Here is a 16,362-nt window from a genome sequence, read left to right on the forward strand (position 1 = left end):
ATGTTGTGTGTATATAAATCTCCCCACTGTATTTTCCACTGAATGCATCCAATGAAGTGAGCTGTAGCTCACGAAAGCTTATGCTCAAATAAATTGGTTAGTCTCTAAGGTGCCACAAGTACTCCTTTTCTTTTTATAAATAAACAGACTCCCCAGCAGAAATCACGTGTTTCTTGTTCTGAAATGCCGATTTATCCTAGTACAAGACAGAGCATGTTACTCATTGTGGAAGACAATTAAGTCCCAGAAACATTTGCTGGTCACAGAGAACAATCGACACCATTATGCCGTCATCAAATCTTTCTTCACAAGCATTTTTTGTTCTTTTTTCTGCAATATCTTAAACAAGTACAGCAACAGGTTCAGATTGCAAAACTACGCTTGAAATCATGACATTGAATTTAAAGGTATGAGATTCTACAGATAAGGTTAGGGTTCTTTTTCTTTGCCTTATGTTTTTTCAACCTTTAGGATTCGCATTCTCAAGCTTTCCTTCACATCCATGATGGGCAGAAACTTACTTTTAAGAAAAATGATATCCGAGATTCTCAGATAATCACCTGATTCCAGAAACCGGGACTTAAAAGAAAAAACACCAAATATTCTCTGAAGTCTCATGCTAAAAGGATGAGTTGGCAATGCTGATGTTCAGATGCAAGGGCGGGTTTTTTTCAGACCACTGGGCCCAAAATTTGTGAAATTTGACTCCAAGGTCAGCTTCGGATTTCAAACTCCTCTCAGGTTCAGACTGGATACAGCATTTAAAAACCAAATAATATTTGGATACAGTATCTTAACAAAAACAAAAACCACCAGAAAACACACTCCCAATCTTTGGGGGCTGGATCTGGATGGGGCACTTTGCAAATTTCACATTTGGATCCAGGTTTGGCTTTTGAATAACCCCCCGAAGTACAGCTATTTGGATCTGGATTTTTGATTCAGGCCACATTTCCAAATAAGTATATTTTTAGTATTAAATGAAATACAGTTTACCATACCTTGCTTATTTGATAATGGCCTGACACAATAATGATGTTCCCATTCACACAGCTTAGAAATAACTCTGAAGTCTTCGAAGTGCTGGTAACATGCTTTGTGTCATACATCTATTTGTGCTTGTAAATGTCATGTATTTCGAACAAGCACATGATGATCTATCCAGTAATGGAGTCTCTCTCTCACTCACACACACACCCTTTTTCATTTTTCCTTCTGTTTTGCTTTTTCAGCACAGGCTCAGTAACCTCACTGCTAGTGGTAACATCTTGTGAAAATACATCAGGTTCATACAAACAGCTACTAGGCTAATACTCTTGTATTCCTTTAAGCCATCATTATGACTCCAGAAAGTTTCAAGGATAATATAAGATAGCTATAGAATATAAACACATACAAACTAATCCATCATTCAATGCAAAAAAGTAGCCAAGATTTTCAAAGGTGACTAGCAATTTTGGATTCCCAACTTGAGACTTTAAAGGAGCCCAATTTCCAGAAAGTGCTGACCATCTGCCCTCTGTAATCAGGCCCCTTTAAGGAGTCTCAAATTGGGCACCCAAAAGGAGACGCAACCAACTCATTAGTCATTTTTGAAAATCATGGTCTCACTCTAAACTAATGTAACACCAAATATGGACTTTAAATACCTCAAAAATCAGGATATTTAGGGCACATCTACACAGCAAAAGCAAAACCAACCCACCCACCTGGAGCAGCGAGTCTCAGATTCCAGGTCAACTGACTCAGGCTCACACTATGGGGCTAAAGAAAGTAGTGTAGACCTTCCCACTTGGGCCGAAGCCTAGACTCTGAAACCCAGCAAGCCAGGAACATATACACTGCTATTTTGAGCCCTGTAGCACGCACACCCAGGTCAGTTGAGACAGGCACTAAGACTCACTGCTGCTGGATTTGGGGTTTTTGCTGTGTAGATGTCGCCTAGAAGTTAAGTATCTCACATCAAATGTTAACCACAGTACACATAAGCAGTGTTAGTGTCCAAAGGTTATGTCCACCATAGTTGAATTACAAAACAGATTCAATTGTAATTCCGGTCTTCTCATGCTTATACCTATGCAAAATACTGTTTAGTCTGAAATTTTCTATACTTGGTTTTTGCTCAAAGGTGATTTTAAATGTGTATATATTCAAATAAGATTCCTTAAGCAAATTTTGATTTATGCAAAGGTGAAACAATATTCTTTGGGGAAAAGGGAAAAAAAAATCTGGCTCTAGATTTTTTTGAATGAACTACAAGAAAAGTGCTGAAGTTTAAAAGCTAAAATTAGACATTCTTCTGAGCTTTGATATAGTGCAACTTTGCTGTCAAATGAGTGTCCTGATACATAACTGCAATATGACCATGTTAACACTGCTATGGAACACTTTACTATAAATTTCCCAATTTGTGTGTTTAACTTTTTGACCTTTCAGATTAATCTAATGAGAATCTTTTTTTTAAAAAAAAACAACCAAAAGGAAAAGAAAGGTGTTTGTGTTTGACTGTCAGCCTAACCCTCGTAACTGAATGTATGATCTAGCAATATCACAATCAAGCCTGATAAGTAAATATTTCACAACTTAGTGGCACAGCAGCACCACTGTAGCACTTCAGCGTAGATACTACCTACACCAACAACAAGGGTTCTCCATCAGCATAGATCAGGGGTGGTCAAACTAACTAAGCAGCATGTGACAATCTTCAGAAATTCAAGAGCCGGGCTCACCTGCTGGGGCTCAGCCTCGGGGGAAGGGCCTGCCAGGGCTTGGGGGCAGAAGCCCTGAGACCACTCTCCCCACTAGGCAGAAGCTCCTTATGCCATCACCTTGATGCACGGCAGAGGTCCTGAGCTCCCCCCAGCAGTCTGGTAGGTGGAGAATGGGGGAGATTGTGGGGGGCTCTGCAAGCCACACTTTAATGGTAAAAGAGCCGTATATGGGTCATGAGCCACAGTTTGGCCACTCCCGGCATAGATAATCCACCTCCACAAGAGAATTCTTCCATCAACATAGCATTGTCAACACAGGGACTTAGGTTGTCTTAAAGCTGTTCAGGGGTGTGGTTTTTCTCCCCCCACACCCCTGGCCAAAGTAGTTATTAAATGGACCTAATTTTCTAGTGTAGACCAGGCCTTAGGAAGGTACTAGTGCTCTGAGGAAGTGAACTCTTCCTTGACACAATCTTGATGCATTTTCCAGCACCATGAACTCTGACAGCACAGAGGGGTCCCAATGACTCACTGAAATGTACCAATGGCTCTGCCAAGGAATGTCCTAATGCAACAAGATGCTCAGCACATCTAGGGACTTGTCTACATGCAGTTTTTATTACTATTAATTTGAATTATGAGCTAGGTGAAATCTTGTTATGGGATTGAAACCGATTGGAATGAACTCACCCTTCAATTAACCTAACTGTAAGCATAAACCCCACTTAAGACAAATGGAGTGTGTGAATCCACCCAGAAGCTTTTGCTGAATGTTGTTTTGGGTAGATTGGGGTGGGGGGGAAAGAAGAGGAGGAGGAGGGCGGCAAAACACAAAGAAACTGACAAGACAGACATCCTGAAAGGAGCAGCTGAGAGCACAGTAACTGACCCTCAAAGAAACCTGGGAGAGTTTTTTGGGCCAGCAGTGCAGGCTGAAACGTGTGCTCTTGGGGCTGTGAGCAAAAGAAGCTGTTTCCTGCTACTTGATTCCTTATGCATTCAGAGACATGGGACTTTGCATATTCTTCATAACAATTCTTTGCAAAGGAACTCCTGACGACTGCCAATTTCTACTCCTAACAGGAACCCCCACATGGCCCCAAACTTTGACTAGGAACTTGGCTCAAAAGGGTTAATAGTATTTTTGTAGCACTGAGCCCGGATTGGTCTATACTGGTTTTATTTAAGACAATATAATTTCGGCAGTCCAGCCCCCTAACACAGATGCAGCAATACTGGTAGAAAGGTGCCTATGTCAGTATAGTTTATTCCTCTAAATTCAGTAAACTACTAACCACATCCACACTAGGGACTGTAGTGACTAACTATTTTGGTTTTTTAGCAGTCACAGTCCTAACTCAAATAGTTCAGTGGGTACAAAAACTGCATGTAGATCAGACTTGAGAGATGTACCATGGCAGCGGATTCTGGCATGTCTAGGCAGTTGGAGTAGGAATATGGGTGGGACTATATTTTGAAAATTATTGAGACAATTACTATATAAATTCTGGGCTGGAAGGAACAATTTACATGGGCCTAAGAACCTTAAATCATTTAACTCCATATCAAGATTACATAGGGCTTGTCTTCATACACAGCGCTACAGCTGCGCCACGGTAGCTCTTTAGTGAAAATGTTACTATGCTGATGGGAGAGTTTCCCCCATCGGTGTAGTTAGTCCACCTCCCCGAGAGGCAGTAGCTATGGTGATGGGAGAAGCTCTCCATTTGACATAGCACTGGGGGGAGCGGGGTCGGTATAACTATGTTGCTCGGGGGTGTAGATTTTTCACACCCCTGAGTGATGTAGTTATACCAATATAGGTCTGCTGTGTAGACCTGGCCTTAGTAACAACTCAGCAAATACATTACTGTTTAAACAAGGAGCACGAGGGGCTCTTTGCATCTCTCTATTCCTTCCGCCACCACAAGCTCCCCATGTGCCACCCTCCCACCCCCTTATATTTCAGGGACTGCCTGTAACTTCTCCCATCCCATCTTTCGGGGGAGAGCCCTCCTTTCTTCCTCCCACATTAGGGGGCTCTGTGTGCCCCCATTTCCCACCATGACAAGGGTTCAATACGCTCCCGTCCCCCACTCCTTCTCTGCTGCATACCAGGAACTGTTTCCTTCATATCCCCCCCTCTTCCCACAGTTTTGTCTCCCATTCTCCCTTCAATGTCAGGGCACTCTGTGTGCTCACCCTGCCCTGCTCCCTTCCTCCTCCCCCCCGGACACCCCATTCTTTTTTCCATTCTGTGCGGGAGATAAATTATTCAGGGCATCAAATAGAGCTGAGCAAATCACAGATTTTTCAGTTTGGGGGGCCTACCCAAGAAGTCACCAAAATTTAGTTCATTTCAAACCCAAACTGATTTTTTTGTGGGGGATGGAGCAGGTTCAGCAGAACAAGCAAGTTGATTCAAATCAAGAAAGATCCTAAACAAAACAATGGAAAGAAAAAATGGGATTTTCATTTCATTTTAGGTTTTTTTTGCTTTTTTGTAAAAACATAGCTAAATAAATATATCAACATGAAATGTCACTGAGAAGTGAACACTCCTAACATTTCATTTCAAGATGTTTAGGATGAACCCTTTTGACTTTTTCGGGGCGGGGGGGGGGGGGGGGAATCCCTTTTTTTCCCCCAACTATTTGCAAATTCACAAATGGTTTTGATGCCCCCCAAAATGCATTTTTCAGTTAATTCACTGAAAAATGTTGTCTCTCTCTAGTGTCAACATTTTAAAACTGTATTGGGAGGATCAGCAGAGCTGAGATGGGAGGTATTGTTATGCTAGAACGTATTAATGGTTGCAGTCAACCAGTTAGTCAATCTACAGACAAATTATTGAGGTGCTTGAAACTGCCAGCTAACCAGATTCAAGGGATCCCTGATCAGATATGGCATTCAAAAGTTATTGCGTTGTAGACCAACAAAGTTGTCAAATTGAGTGTAAGACCTCACTTCGCCAATAAACTAAATAGCCATAAGTTGCTAAATACTTTCATTAAACCAACTAAATATTTTAAGAAGAGTAAGTGAATTGCTTCTTTTTAACTAATATAAGTTACTATGAATTACTAAGAGTTATTACTGCACGAGGTACTTGCAAAGAGGACGATTTCTCTATCCATTAGGCAACAATGTCACATGATCTTAATATAGGGTAACCACTTCCCTTACAAGAAGTACTATATAGTCTTCTATAATAATTGTCCAATACACTGCAGCTTAGGCCAGGTCTACAAACTTAAAAGTTAGATCAATATAGCTGCAAATTTACACCCCGGAACACCATAGCTATGCCAACCTAACACCTACTGTAGAAGCAGCAAGGTTGGTGGAATAGTTCTTACACAGAGCTAGCTAGCACCATTCGCAGAGGAAAAATTAATTATAGTGATGGAAAAATTCTTTCTTTCATGGTAGGAAGCTTCTACACCACACAGCAGCATGTGTGCCACTGTAGAGCCCACAGTGTGGACAAGGTCTCAGGAGAGCAACACTGTTTAAATTAGTCACTTTTGGAATCTCCATTACATATGAGAAAACTAGAGTTCGCTTTCAGTCTGAAAAGCTCTCAGCAAGTTACTGATAACTAGAGGTGGGAAGGAACTGGAATTTCTCTCCTGAAGGTCAGAGTTGGAAATGCATGATTTCTCCAGGATGGAAATTTTCAAATAATTCCATTTTGGAAAAACTGATATGGAATATTTGGAAAAATTCCAGTCCCTACCTCCCTGGCAGCCTGGAAGTCCAGGCTCTATGACAGCCCACCAGGAGCCATGGAACATTTCCATTTTGATACGCTGGAATTTTTTGATGGAAAAACATTGTCAGAACATTTCTGACCAATTCTAGTGATAACCCAGGGCCCGCATTTACGGTGCCTGTTAGACAACTGTATTGTTACTGCCTACCTAGCCAAGCTGGGAGCTAACCAGGCCCAAATGGTTAATATGCCATAAGAATCTAGAATTTGTGCCAGAACAGAAAGTACTCCCTTTGGAGGCAGAGAATATGGCAGAAGATGTCCTATCCAAAAGGAAATGATCAAGGAAGGGTTCCTCTCTGTCATCTATGAACATCTGAGAGGCTAGATTCCCATGCAGGACTGCAGCAGGAGTGGAAGCATTCTTACTCCAGAGGGCATGTCTCAATAAATATACCTGATTTCATTTTTCTCAGTACTTCAGAAGGTTTCATCAAAATAATGAAAGGCCATCCACAATGATTCCTTCTGATGCTACCCCATTGGCTATTTAGATCCTGGTTCCACACAGTCCTCCAATTACTATTTCCTAGTTCCAACTTCCCATGGGCCTAGAGAAGCTGGTGCCATGGCTCAGATTAAGGGACAGCAAAGAATTACAATTCTGCAGGGAAAGATTCCCTAAGTTGCTCATGTGCTAAGACTTCTGCCTAGCAGGCTTACCAATATTATCTCCTTGTGCTTATCCTATCTCTCTGTATCCACCTGTTGGGTCTTGCCTTATATTTAGATTGAAAGCTCTTTGAGGCAGGGACAATCGTTTTGTTCCGTTTGTACAGTACCTAGCACAGTGGAGTCCTGGTTATTATTGTGGCTCTGCGGCACTAGCACAATATGAGCAACACCTTCTAAAACTTTAGCAAGTACAAAGCAATTGCACTCTAGCATATGCTGAATTGGCCAAGTTCAGACTGCTTTAGCGTGTGTTAAAACATACGCTGCTTTGTCTACACTAGGCTTTTCAACCACACACCTTTCAATCCTAATCTAGATAAAGTCTTACAACTGAGGGGGAAAGAAGGAAAAAGAGGATTTAACAAGGAAAAGTAACTGGAGGCTGCTTTATTAGAGTAGGGCACCAGCTCTGCTATAGTTAATGGTGAGGGTTGCTTGTGATTAAGAGACTAAGAATCTGAAAGACTCAAAATGCTCAAAAGTCAACATGCTGGCTCAGACTACCTTGAAATTTACTGTGTCTCATAGGGGTGCAGGGTGGTGTTGTGAGGCAAATTTGGGAATCATTTGATCAGGAGGTTCCCAAGAAAGTCAGCTGTTCACAAAATTTTCTATTTTTTTCCCCCGGCATGCATACACCTCAGGTTCAAACAATCGCTCTGATCCTCCCCAAGCTGATAACATCCTCGGCATTTATCTCTGATAGGGCACTGCAGTAGGGGATGTTGGGGAGCTTCAACATTGTCCCTTAAAAGTCCCTCATACTTATATCCCCTACGGCAAAGCCCACCTTTCCATGGGGAAGAGGGAGAACTGAGCAGTGCTGGACAAGCAAAGAAATGGAAGTTGAGATGATGAATGAGCAGAGAATGGATGAACATGCAGCCATAACCTTCTATGAGTAGGGTAACCACTGCCAAAGAGCCAGAGGCAGTGAAGGGGAGAGCTGGGTTGTGGAAAATGGAGATGCCAAGAAATAATTTAAGAAAGAAGAAGATTAAATGCACCAAAACTTAATTAACTCAGAGTTAATGTTACCCAGGGATACCCTGGGCTCTTCCAAAATGCAGAGTGGCTAACTTTGAGTCTCTGAAGTCCAGGAATACTAAATTAAGGTACATGCCACCCTCACAATGCAATCTTAATGCTGCACCCCTGGAGCTGGCAATAACCTCTGAACCATTCCCAGTTGCTCAGTTTCCAAGGCAAGTGGTGGATTCGCTGTCTCTTGAAGTCCTGAGATCTAGACTAGATGCCTTTCTGGAAGATATACTTTAGAAAAACAAAATTAGTAGGCCCAATAAAGGATTAATAGGGTTAAAGTCTGTTGATGGCTTGTGTTACACAGGAGTTCAGACCAAATGATATAATGGTCCCTTTGGACGTTAAAATATATGACTATATAATAAAGCAGATATGATGAAGCTCTATGAGAATGTTCTATTATTTGTGTTTGAATTCCATCATTTATCTGCATAGATTCCAGCTGCCTTCACTGTGTTCAGTGTAGCTGTATTGAATGGTGGCGGGATTAGCTGAAGCAGGTTGGCAGAGCTGTCCCAGTGGGTATGTCTACACTGCAATTAAACACCCGTGGCTGGCCTGTGTCAACTGACTCAGGGCTGTAAAACTGTGGTGTAGACATTCAGGCTCAGGCTGGAGCTTGTCTCTGACACTGTGCAACCAGGGAGAGACCCTGAGTCCAGGCTCCAGCCCGAGCTCAAACACAACTTTACTGCCCCACAACCTAAGTCAGCCTACATGGGTCAGCCATGAGCATTTAACTTCAGTGTAGACATACCCTGCAATATGAGGAGAGGTATATATGTACCTTCAAGGATCAAGTATGCCTTATTTCAGCACTGAGTTCTACTGACCCAAACTATAAAGGTGAACAAAGTGGTCTTCTTGTCCTGGGTATTTGAGTATACATGACAGTGATCGCCAAGACTTCATGAGGGGTAAATGAAGGCAGTATCTCCTTACGAATCCTCAGGGCAAGCAGGATTAACATTTTGCAAGTTTTTGGTGGCTTGCGTACAATAGGTTGAGTGTTGGGGTGAAGACATCTCTGGTTTACGACAGCTAACCTAAATCCAAGTTTTGCTGCACCAAAGAATGTCAATGTGTTCTACAAATCTACAGTGCTCATGTGCTCTGTAGCATAGAGTACTAGCATTTGTGTTATTGTCACTGTAGGGCATCACTCAGACAAGATAGAGTTAAGGCTGTGTTGTGGGAATGGAAGATACTTTAATTTTGTTTTCAGAGATTTACATTTAGCTCTTCTTCACATTCCAGAAGGTCACTAGGCACCACTGGGCAACTTTAACTCTGTGTTATTAAATGCCCCAAATCTTAATTCTTAGGCTTTCTTAAATGTTACTTTTCTTACTATAACCCGGCCCAGCCACCCACTCAACCTGTAAGTTACATCTTACCCATGGGTAGCTTTCACTACCATTTACATGAACTCCAAGACAGGCATCATAACACTTCTTGCTTTGATAACAACTTGATAGATCTGCAGAAAGAAGGAAGACCGCTTCTGTGATAGCTACAAGTCTATAGAGGCCTGTACAGCAAGGGCCCAGATTAAGTCCCACAACGAGTAGTGCAAACTGAGGCCTACTGTACACATTGAGAAACTGTTTCAGTTGGATGTTTTAAAAACTAAAAGGGAGTTAAAATTGGATATAACCCCTAGTGCTGACATAGTTGTACCTATATAAAAGGTGTCTTATACCTGTATATCTTCTGCCCCTACATTTACAGAATAAGCTATACTGGTACAAGCATCTTTACACAGATATAACTGCATCAACAAGGCACTGGGGGTGGGGGGGAGGGAAGAGAGTGGTAGGCTGCTAGCCTGCCTCCCCAGCCCAGGTAGGACTAAACCCCACACACAGAGTCTGTTTGGGCCTTTTCCTCAAGGAATCATTTACTAGTTGCACCAACAATCACTATCAAATCCCAAATAAAATAGTTCCACATAAATCCAGCAACTATCTTTCCCCTGCCACTGGGGCTTTCTTACCAGAGTTTTCCTCTTCCTAGCAGCTCTTCACTAATCCTGCAGACCAGCTGGCTGAAAATACTCCCTTCCCCTTGGGGAGTTCCTTACAGCTCTCCTCAAACTGAGCGCATTAAGCCATTATAGGAATCAGGTGTTCATCAGGCAATCATCTGACTCCTTCCCAGCTGGTTCTGATCTTTCCCTCTATCACACCCAAACACCTGTTACTAAAGGCTCTCTGCCTCAGAGTAGAGCTGACTAGCTCCAGATCCCCCTAGCCCTTACAAAGGGCAGATTACCTTATTATAGTGGCTGTGTTGCTTTAACTGTACCAGTATAGCTAAAATAGTACAATTTTTGGTGTAGACAATGCCTTAGACATGTATGAGGACCCAAATCAGCAGAGCCAAACCTGCATCAGCAGTAATGAGCAAGTGATATGACATCTCCACAGGGGAGGCCTTTGAAAAATAATACTGGAAACCCTCAGAGAAGCACAGGCTGGCAACTGAAAGCCTCAGGCACAGAAAGGTGGTAACTTCCAATAGTTAGTTAAGTCTGAAAAACCTTCACGCTACAGGATGTAGTAGAAAAGAAACAGCTTTATTGCCTGACAAATGCAAATATTTTCTTTAACATGAAAAGGTCGCTCTGTTTATCTCAGAACAGTGACACTATTTTCCTCACCCAGATATAGTATCTAGGGAAATAAGTATACAATAGCTCTTTCCCACCCTTTCATCACACTTACCTAATCCTCTTGCTTTGTTAAAGGCTTGGATGATCTGGAAATAAAAAATAGTCTTTTTTTTTGTTCATTTTTGGTCTTTTTAACCTAAGAAATATCAGGAATATCAAGTTGTTTCCACAAAGGACTTTTTGGGGATTTCCACAGTGGGACTGGGATTTCCATTGACATCAGTGGGATACTCAGTCACAATAAAGTTAAGCACTTGTGTAAATCTTTGCAGAGTTGGGACCCTATTGAGTACCCTCAGATCTCATTGACTTGGAACTGTAGGTGTTCAGGCCCTGTAAGGTGTCTTAGTCTGGGTACCCACAAATCATGGGTGCTGGATTCTTCTGAATATCTGTCCATACGTATGACAGTAGGAGTTGCTGGGTGCTGAGCGCTTTTGAAAAATTGAGCCCTTATTTAGGTGCCCACAAGGGAGGTGAGCTTTTATGAAAATCAGGCCCCAAATGCCTCACTTCTTATATTATCCTTTGGTAACTTGCCTTCCAATTAGAGTCCATGAAAATCCATACCAGAGAAGACAGTTGCATGCTCAACTCTTTCAGACTTGTAGAATGCATTCCACTTCTCCTGAGCTGTAGTATCTGGTGCGCCTTGGATGTTGTGTACCAGCCGACTGCTCCAATATGTCCCATGATAGTGCTGGGTTTTGAACATATGTCCTGTGCAAGGATCGTCCTGGTTGCTGCCGCATAGGCTTGTCAATCTCTGCCGCTTCTGCCCCTCCAGGAAAAGAACTAGCCACTCAGGCTCAGTAGGAGCGGTCAAGGTAGGGAGCACAGAAGTCTGAGATGTTAATCCTTTTCCTGGAGAAGAAAGTAGTCAGCTCTGAAGGAGTTATAGCCAGGGAGTAGTGAAGGAGTTGGAGCCAGGGCGCTGGGAGTCAACTAAGCAGCCAGGTCTTCTTGTCTCCAGAAAACCAGCTAGCAGCTCTCTTGCTGGACCACAGTGCTAATTGTTTTACTGGAAGAGAGAGGGAGGTCAATGAAAGAGTTTAGTGGGGATGATGATGCTTAGGTGGGAGGCAAGTGAGGGGGTGGGGTGGCAGCATTTATGAATGTGGACATTGGTTTGGAGGACACAAAAGAAAACAAGTAAGCAGAAACATATTAAATAGTAAAAGGAACAGTAATAAAACACCAGTCCCTTACCTCCTCAAGTACAACTACTTCAAAGTGGTAATGAATGACATAAGCGATGCCACACCTCCAGATTCACAATCAGTCCAGCCATGGCTTAAGAAAAAAGCTGACAGTTTGCTATCACAAAACTGCAGCATGAGGGGGAGGATGCAGAAAAGCATAGCCCTACCACTCAAGGCATATGTGTGCTCCTTGGGCAGGACAGAACCATCCACAGCATTTGGGGAACTAATTAAAATGTAAACAAGTGTAAGTAGACATTATTTATCACAGAAATTATGCACCTTCTACAGAGAGCTAACCAGGAATTGTGGGATAAGTGTTTAGGCTTTGTCTACACTGGACTTTTGTTGGTAAAACTTTTGTCATTCAGTGGTGTGAAAAAAACACACATGCCCCGAACGGCAAAAATTTTACCGATGAAAAGCACCGGTGTGAACAACGCTTTGTCAGTGAGAGAGCTCTCCCGCCGACAAAGCTACCGCCGTTCATTGTGGGTGGAAGTTTTTTGTCGGTGGGAGAGCTCTCTTCTACCGACAAAGAGCAGCTACACTGCACACCTTTTAGCGGCCCGGCTGTAGCAGCACAGCTGTGTCGCTAAAAGGTACATAGTATAAACATAGCCTTAGTCTCCTGAGCGTAGACGACCCATGCCTACTGAAAGTGGAGAAAGGCGGGGGACAGAGTGAGGGTGGCCAGCTTCAGCAGTCTTAATGAGCACGGTCAATCTATGTGAGCATGCTCAGTTCAAGCCAAGCAGCAAATCTTGGGGGGGGACATGACCAGGGCCGTCCCTAGCTATTCTGGGGCCCTACGCAGCCCCCGGGGCGGGGGAGCCAGTCCTCTGCAAGGGGTGGGGAGTGGGGCTGGCCCCAGGCCTTCACAGGGTGGGGCAGGGCTGGCTTTAGGGGTAGGGGGGAACCACCCCCCAGCACTCACCGGCGGCACAGCTGGGGCAGGCCCGAGTGCAGTGGTGAGTGCAGGCCCGACCCTGCTGCACTTCTTAGGGGAGTGAGGGTGGGGCTGGGGTGGAGCAGGGCAGGGGCTTTGGGGAAGGGGTAGAGTGGGGGCGGGGCTGGGGCAGAGCAGGGGTGGGAAGAGGCGGAGCTGGGGCAGAGGTGGGGGGGCATGGGGAAGAGGCAGGGCAGGGGCTGGAGCAGCACGCAGCTGCACAGGGCACCAGGAAATGTGGTGCCCCAAATTTCCTGGTGCCCTACGCAGCTGCGAACTTTGCGTATGGGTAAGGACGGCCCTGCACATAACCCTGCATGTCCCCTCCATGCGTTGCCTCTGCTCCTGAGGGCTGTAATACTTTGGTCTAATTCTGGTTGTTGGGCTTGGTGAGGGGTTTTGCTCATGGTGGAGTTCAGGTAAGGTTGCCAACCTTCATGGTTTGGCCAGGAATCTCCCGGAAGAGGGCTCAATCTTCCGGAGGCTACTGAAGCCAATCCGGGAGATTTTAGGCCACTAAAAGTATGGCAGTGCAGCAGGGATAAGGCAGGCTCCCTACCTGCCCTGGTTCTGCGCTGCTCCCGGAAGTGGCCGGCATGTCCCTGCAGCCCCTAGGTGCAGGGGGGCTGAGGGAGGTCTCTCTACGCTGCCTCCGCCCCGAGCGCCTACTCCGCAGCTCCCATTAGCTGGGAATGGGGAACTGCAGCCAATGGGAGCTGTGGGGGTGGTGCATGTGGGCGGGAGGGAGCGCGCAGAGCCACCTGGCCACCCCTGAGCCTAGGAGCCACTGCAGAACATGACGCCACTTCTGGGAGCTGACAAGGTAAGCACCTCCTCACCAGAGCCTGCACCCTGAATCCTGTCCTGAACCCCAACCACCTGCCCCAGCTCTGAGCCTCCTCCCATACCCAAACGCCCTCCCAGAGCCCACACCCCATATCCCCTCCTGCACCCCAACCCCAGAGCCCCCTCTACACTTCGAACCCCTTGGCCCCAACCCAAAGCCCGCACCCCCTCCTGAACTCCAACCCCCTACCCCAGCCTGGTGAAAGTGAGGGAAGGTGGGGGAGAGCGAGTGACCGAGGGAAGGGGGCTGGAGTGAGTGGGGGCAGAGCCTCAGAAAAGGCACAGGGCAGAGGCGTGGCCTTGGGGCATGGAGTGGGGCAAGGGTGTTTGGGTTTGTATGATTAGACAGTTGGCAACCCTATCAGACTACATGATCTGGTGGCCCCTTCTGGCCTTAAACTCTGTAACACTCCACAGGCCCTGCTACACCTGCAGGCAGGGCACTGCGTGGAAGCAGTGCACTGTATGTACCCAAAACACAATGTCTAATGTAGGCACAGTGGCAGCTTGCATCAGTTCAGTCACAACAGCACAATCCTGTAATGTAAATAAGGCTAAGTAGGTGGTCCCTCCCAGTCTCGGTTGAAGTATGGTGTTGGAGAAGCTTCTACTACTCATACTGTATTTGTTTTATGGATAAATTAGAGGATATCTAATACCTTTCATGAATACTAAATTCATACACCAAATTGATAAGAAAATATAGAAGCATGGTCCATTTTGATGAGTTTCTATGGCCACTAATTTAATTATGGAATAAAGATCCTGCTCAAAAAATTAAAATTTAATGACTAAAGTTAACCACTTAAATCCATATTTAAGCTGCAAAATACGAAGGCTGTTTTTTAAACAAGAATACTGAGTGCACACAACTCCTATTGACTTCAATAGGGAGCTTATTCTCATTTACACTAAGGCCACTTTATATTGCTCTGTCAGAAGGGACCTTAGCATGGACATAAATTTGCACTTCAAGACCCCCTTGCACTGCCAGAGGTTTGTTAAAGGGGCCACAAGGTAATCAGGCCCTAGGAGCCCAAGGTTCTCAGAACATCTAAGAATCAGGCCCCAACTCAATTGTGGAGTGTAAGATGGAACAAAAACAACCTCCCTTTATACAAGCCTGAGCTAGCATCTTAACCAAGCTTATGCAATGAGTCACCCCAGAGTCACCCCGGACACTGGTCAATCCCAAGCCAACAATCCTGTGTGCAAATGGTGGAATAAGACTTTTAAAAAGCATGCAGATACATGTAAGACTCAAGATTCAAGCCTACTCCTTTCATTAGCTAACAATTACAGCTGCGTTTTCTCATGATTTTAAAGAGCATACCAGTCAAATATGGCTGTGCCTGTATCTGGGCCTGAACACAAATATATGCAGCAAATTTTATGGCATTTCAGTAATTTTGGCTTATGAATAGCAGACTTAATACAAATCAAATACAACCACATAACCAAATTTTACCCAACCAAAATCTGTACAAGGCATCACAGGCCTGGATACATAAGATAAATTCTTTTCTGTAGGGAGGTCCTCCTAGTTTGTGTGCTTTTAGATACCTGATTGTTAAAATTAAATAGCACTGTGCTCCTTCCCTCTACTTGGGATATTGTTCTGCCAGATCACCAGCTCTTTGTTCCTATCTTGTGTCCATTCAGATATATGCTATCCAGGTTCTGGCTGTCTGGGAAAGAGGTTACTATACTCCCCCTCAGTCACCAGGCAGGCTTCAGCCAAAACAAATGTTTGGGACACAGGGCAAGGCCTCCACAGAAAAATCTTATAGCCTTAGAAGTCCTGGGCTTTTGAGGCTTCACTAAGCTACCAAAGACATTTTGGAGACTAGAAACATCAGTCAGGAGCAATGTGGGCTTGTCATGAGGTGTCTCATGAAACATTTATGATGGAGAGAGGATCCCCACTAGTTTTTCACATAGGTGGGGTTAATCAAATATTTTCCTTGTCGACATCTGAACATTTCCGTACAGAAAATAAATAAATTGCCTACTAGTAAAGCCATGACACTCTTCTGGGATTAGGTATCCTTTACAGGTAGCGGAGAAGGGCCATGATTTTCAAAGATGGTTCAACTGTGGGTATCCAGCTTGAGACACCTGAAAAGGTTTTGATTCTCAGAAGGTGCTGAATACCAGCTTTTTGAAAATCAGGACCTTTTAAGATGTCTCAGGATGGACATGCTAAATCACTAGTCACCTCTGAAAATCTGGGCCAAGGGTTTTACATTAGAAAGTCACAGAGCTGCTGTGAATCTTGACCCATGAAAATTAGTTTTCACAATGGAAAGGAATGAGTATTAATTATATTATTATTTCTAAATAATAAACCATGAGCAAAACCTATTGATATAATTTGTGGGCAAATGAATGTAGTATTACAGTTATGGATGGTACCAATTTGGCCTCCAAAGTATTTATACTCATGAAATGAGTATTAGCTCAGAAGAGGACATCCCAAGGTGAAA

General features: G+C 44.1%; 1 protein-coding gene across 5 annotated transcripts in view; it reads right to left on the reverse strand.

The window, feature by feature from the left end:
• The window catches only part of VWF (von Willebrand factor), a 259,168-nt gene extending 248,852 nt beyond the window's left edge, over positions 1-10,316 (reverse strand). For 3 of the 5 annotated variants that reach the window (XM_037913656.2, XM_037913649.2, XM_043529527.1), the window contains exons 1-2: positions 10,202-10,316; positions 9,603-9,685 (exon numbers count right to left, since the gene is read on the reverse strand). In XM_037913656.2, coding sequence (XP_037769584.1) covers positions 9,603-9,606 — 4 coding nt within the window. In that variant the 5' untranslated portion in view covers positions 9,607-9,685; positions 10,202-10,316. The remainder of the gene's footprint in view (positions 1-9,602; positions 9,686-10,201) is intronic. The other 2 variants (XM_043529637.1, XM_043529577.1) reach the window with 2 other exon arrangements.
• Positions 10,317-16,362: the final 6,046 nt, after the last annotated feature.

Source organism: Chelonia mydas, chromosome 1, assembly GCF_015237465.2.
Source record: "Chelonia mydas isolate rCheMyd1 chromosome 1, rCheMyd1.pri.v2, whole genome shotgun sequence".
Classification (NCBI taxonomy): domain Eukaryota; kingdom Metazoa; phylum Chordata; order Testudines; family Cheloniidae; genus Chelonia; species Chelonia mydas.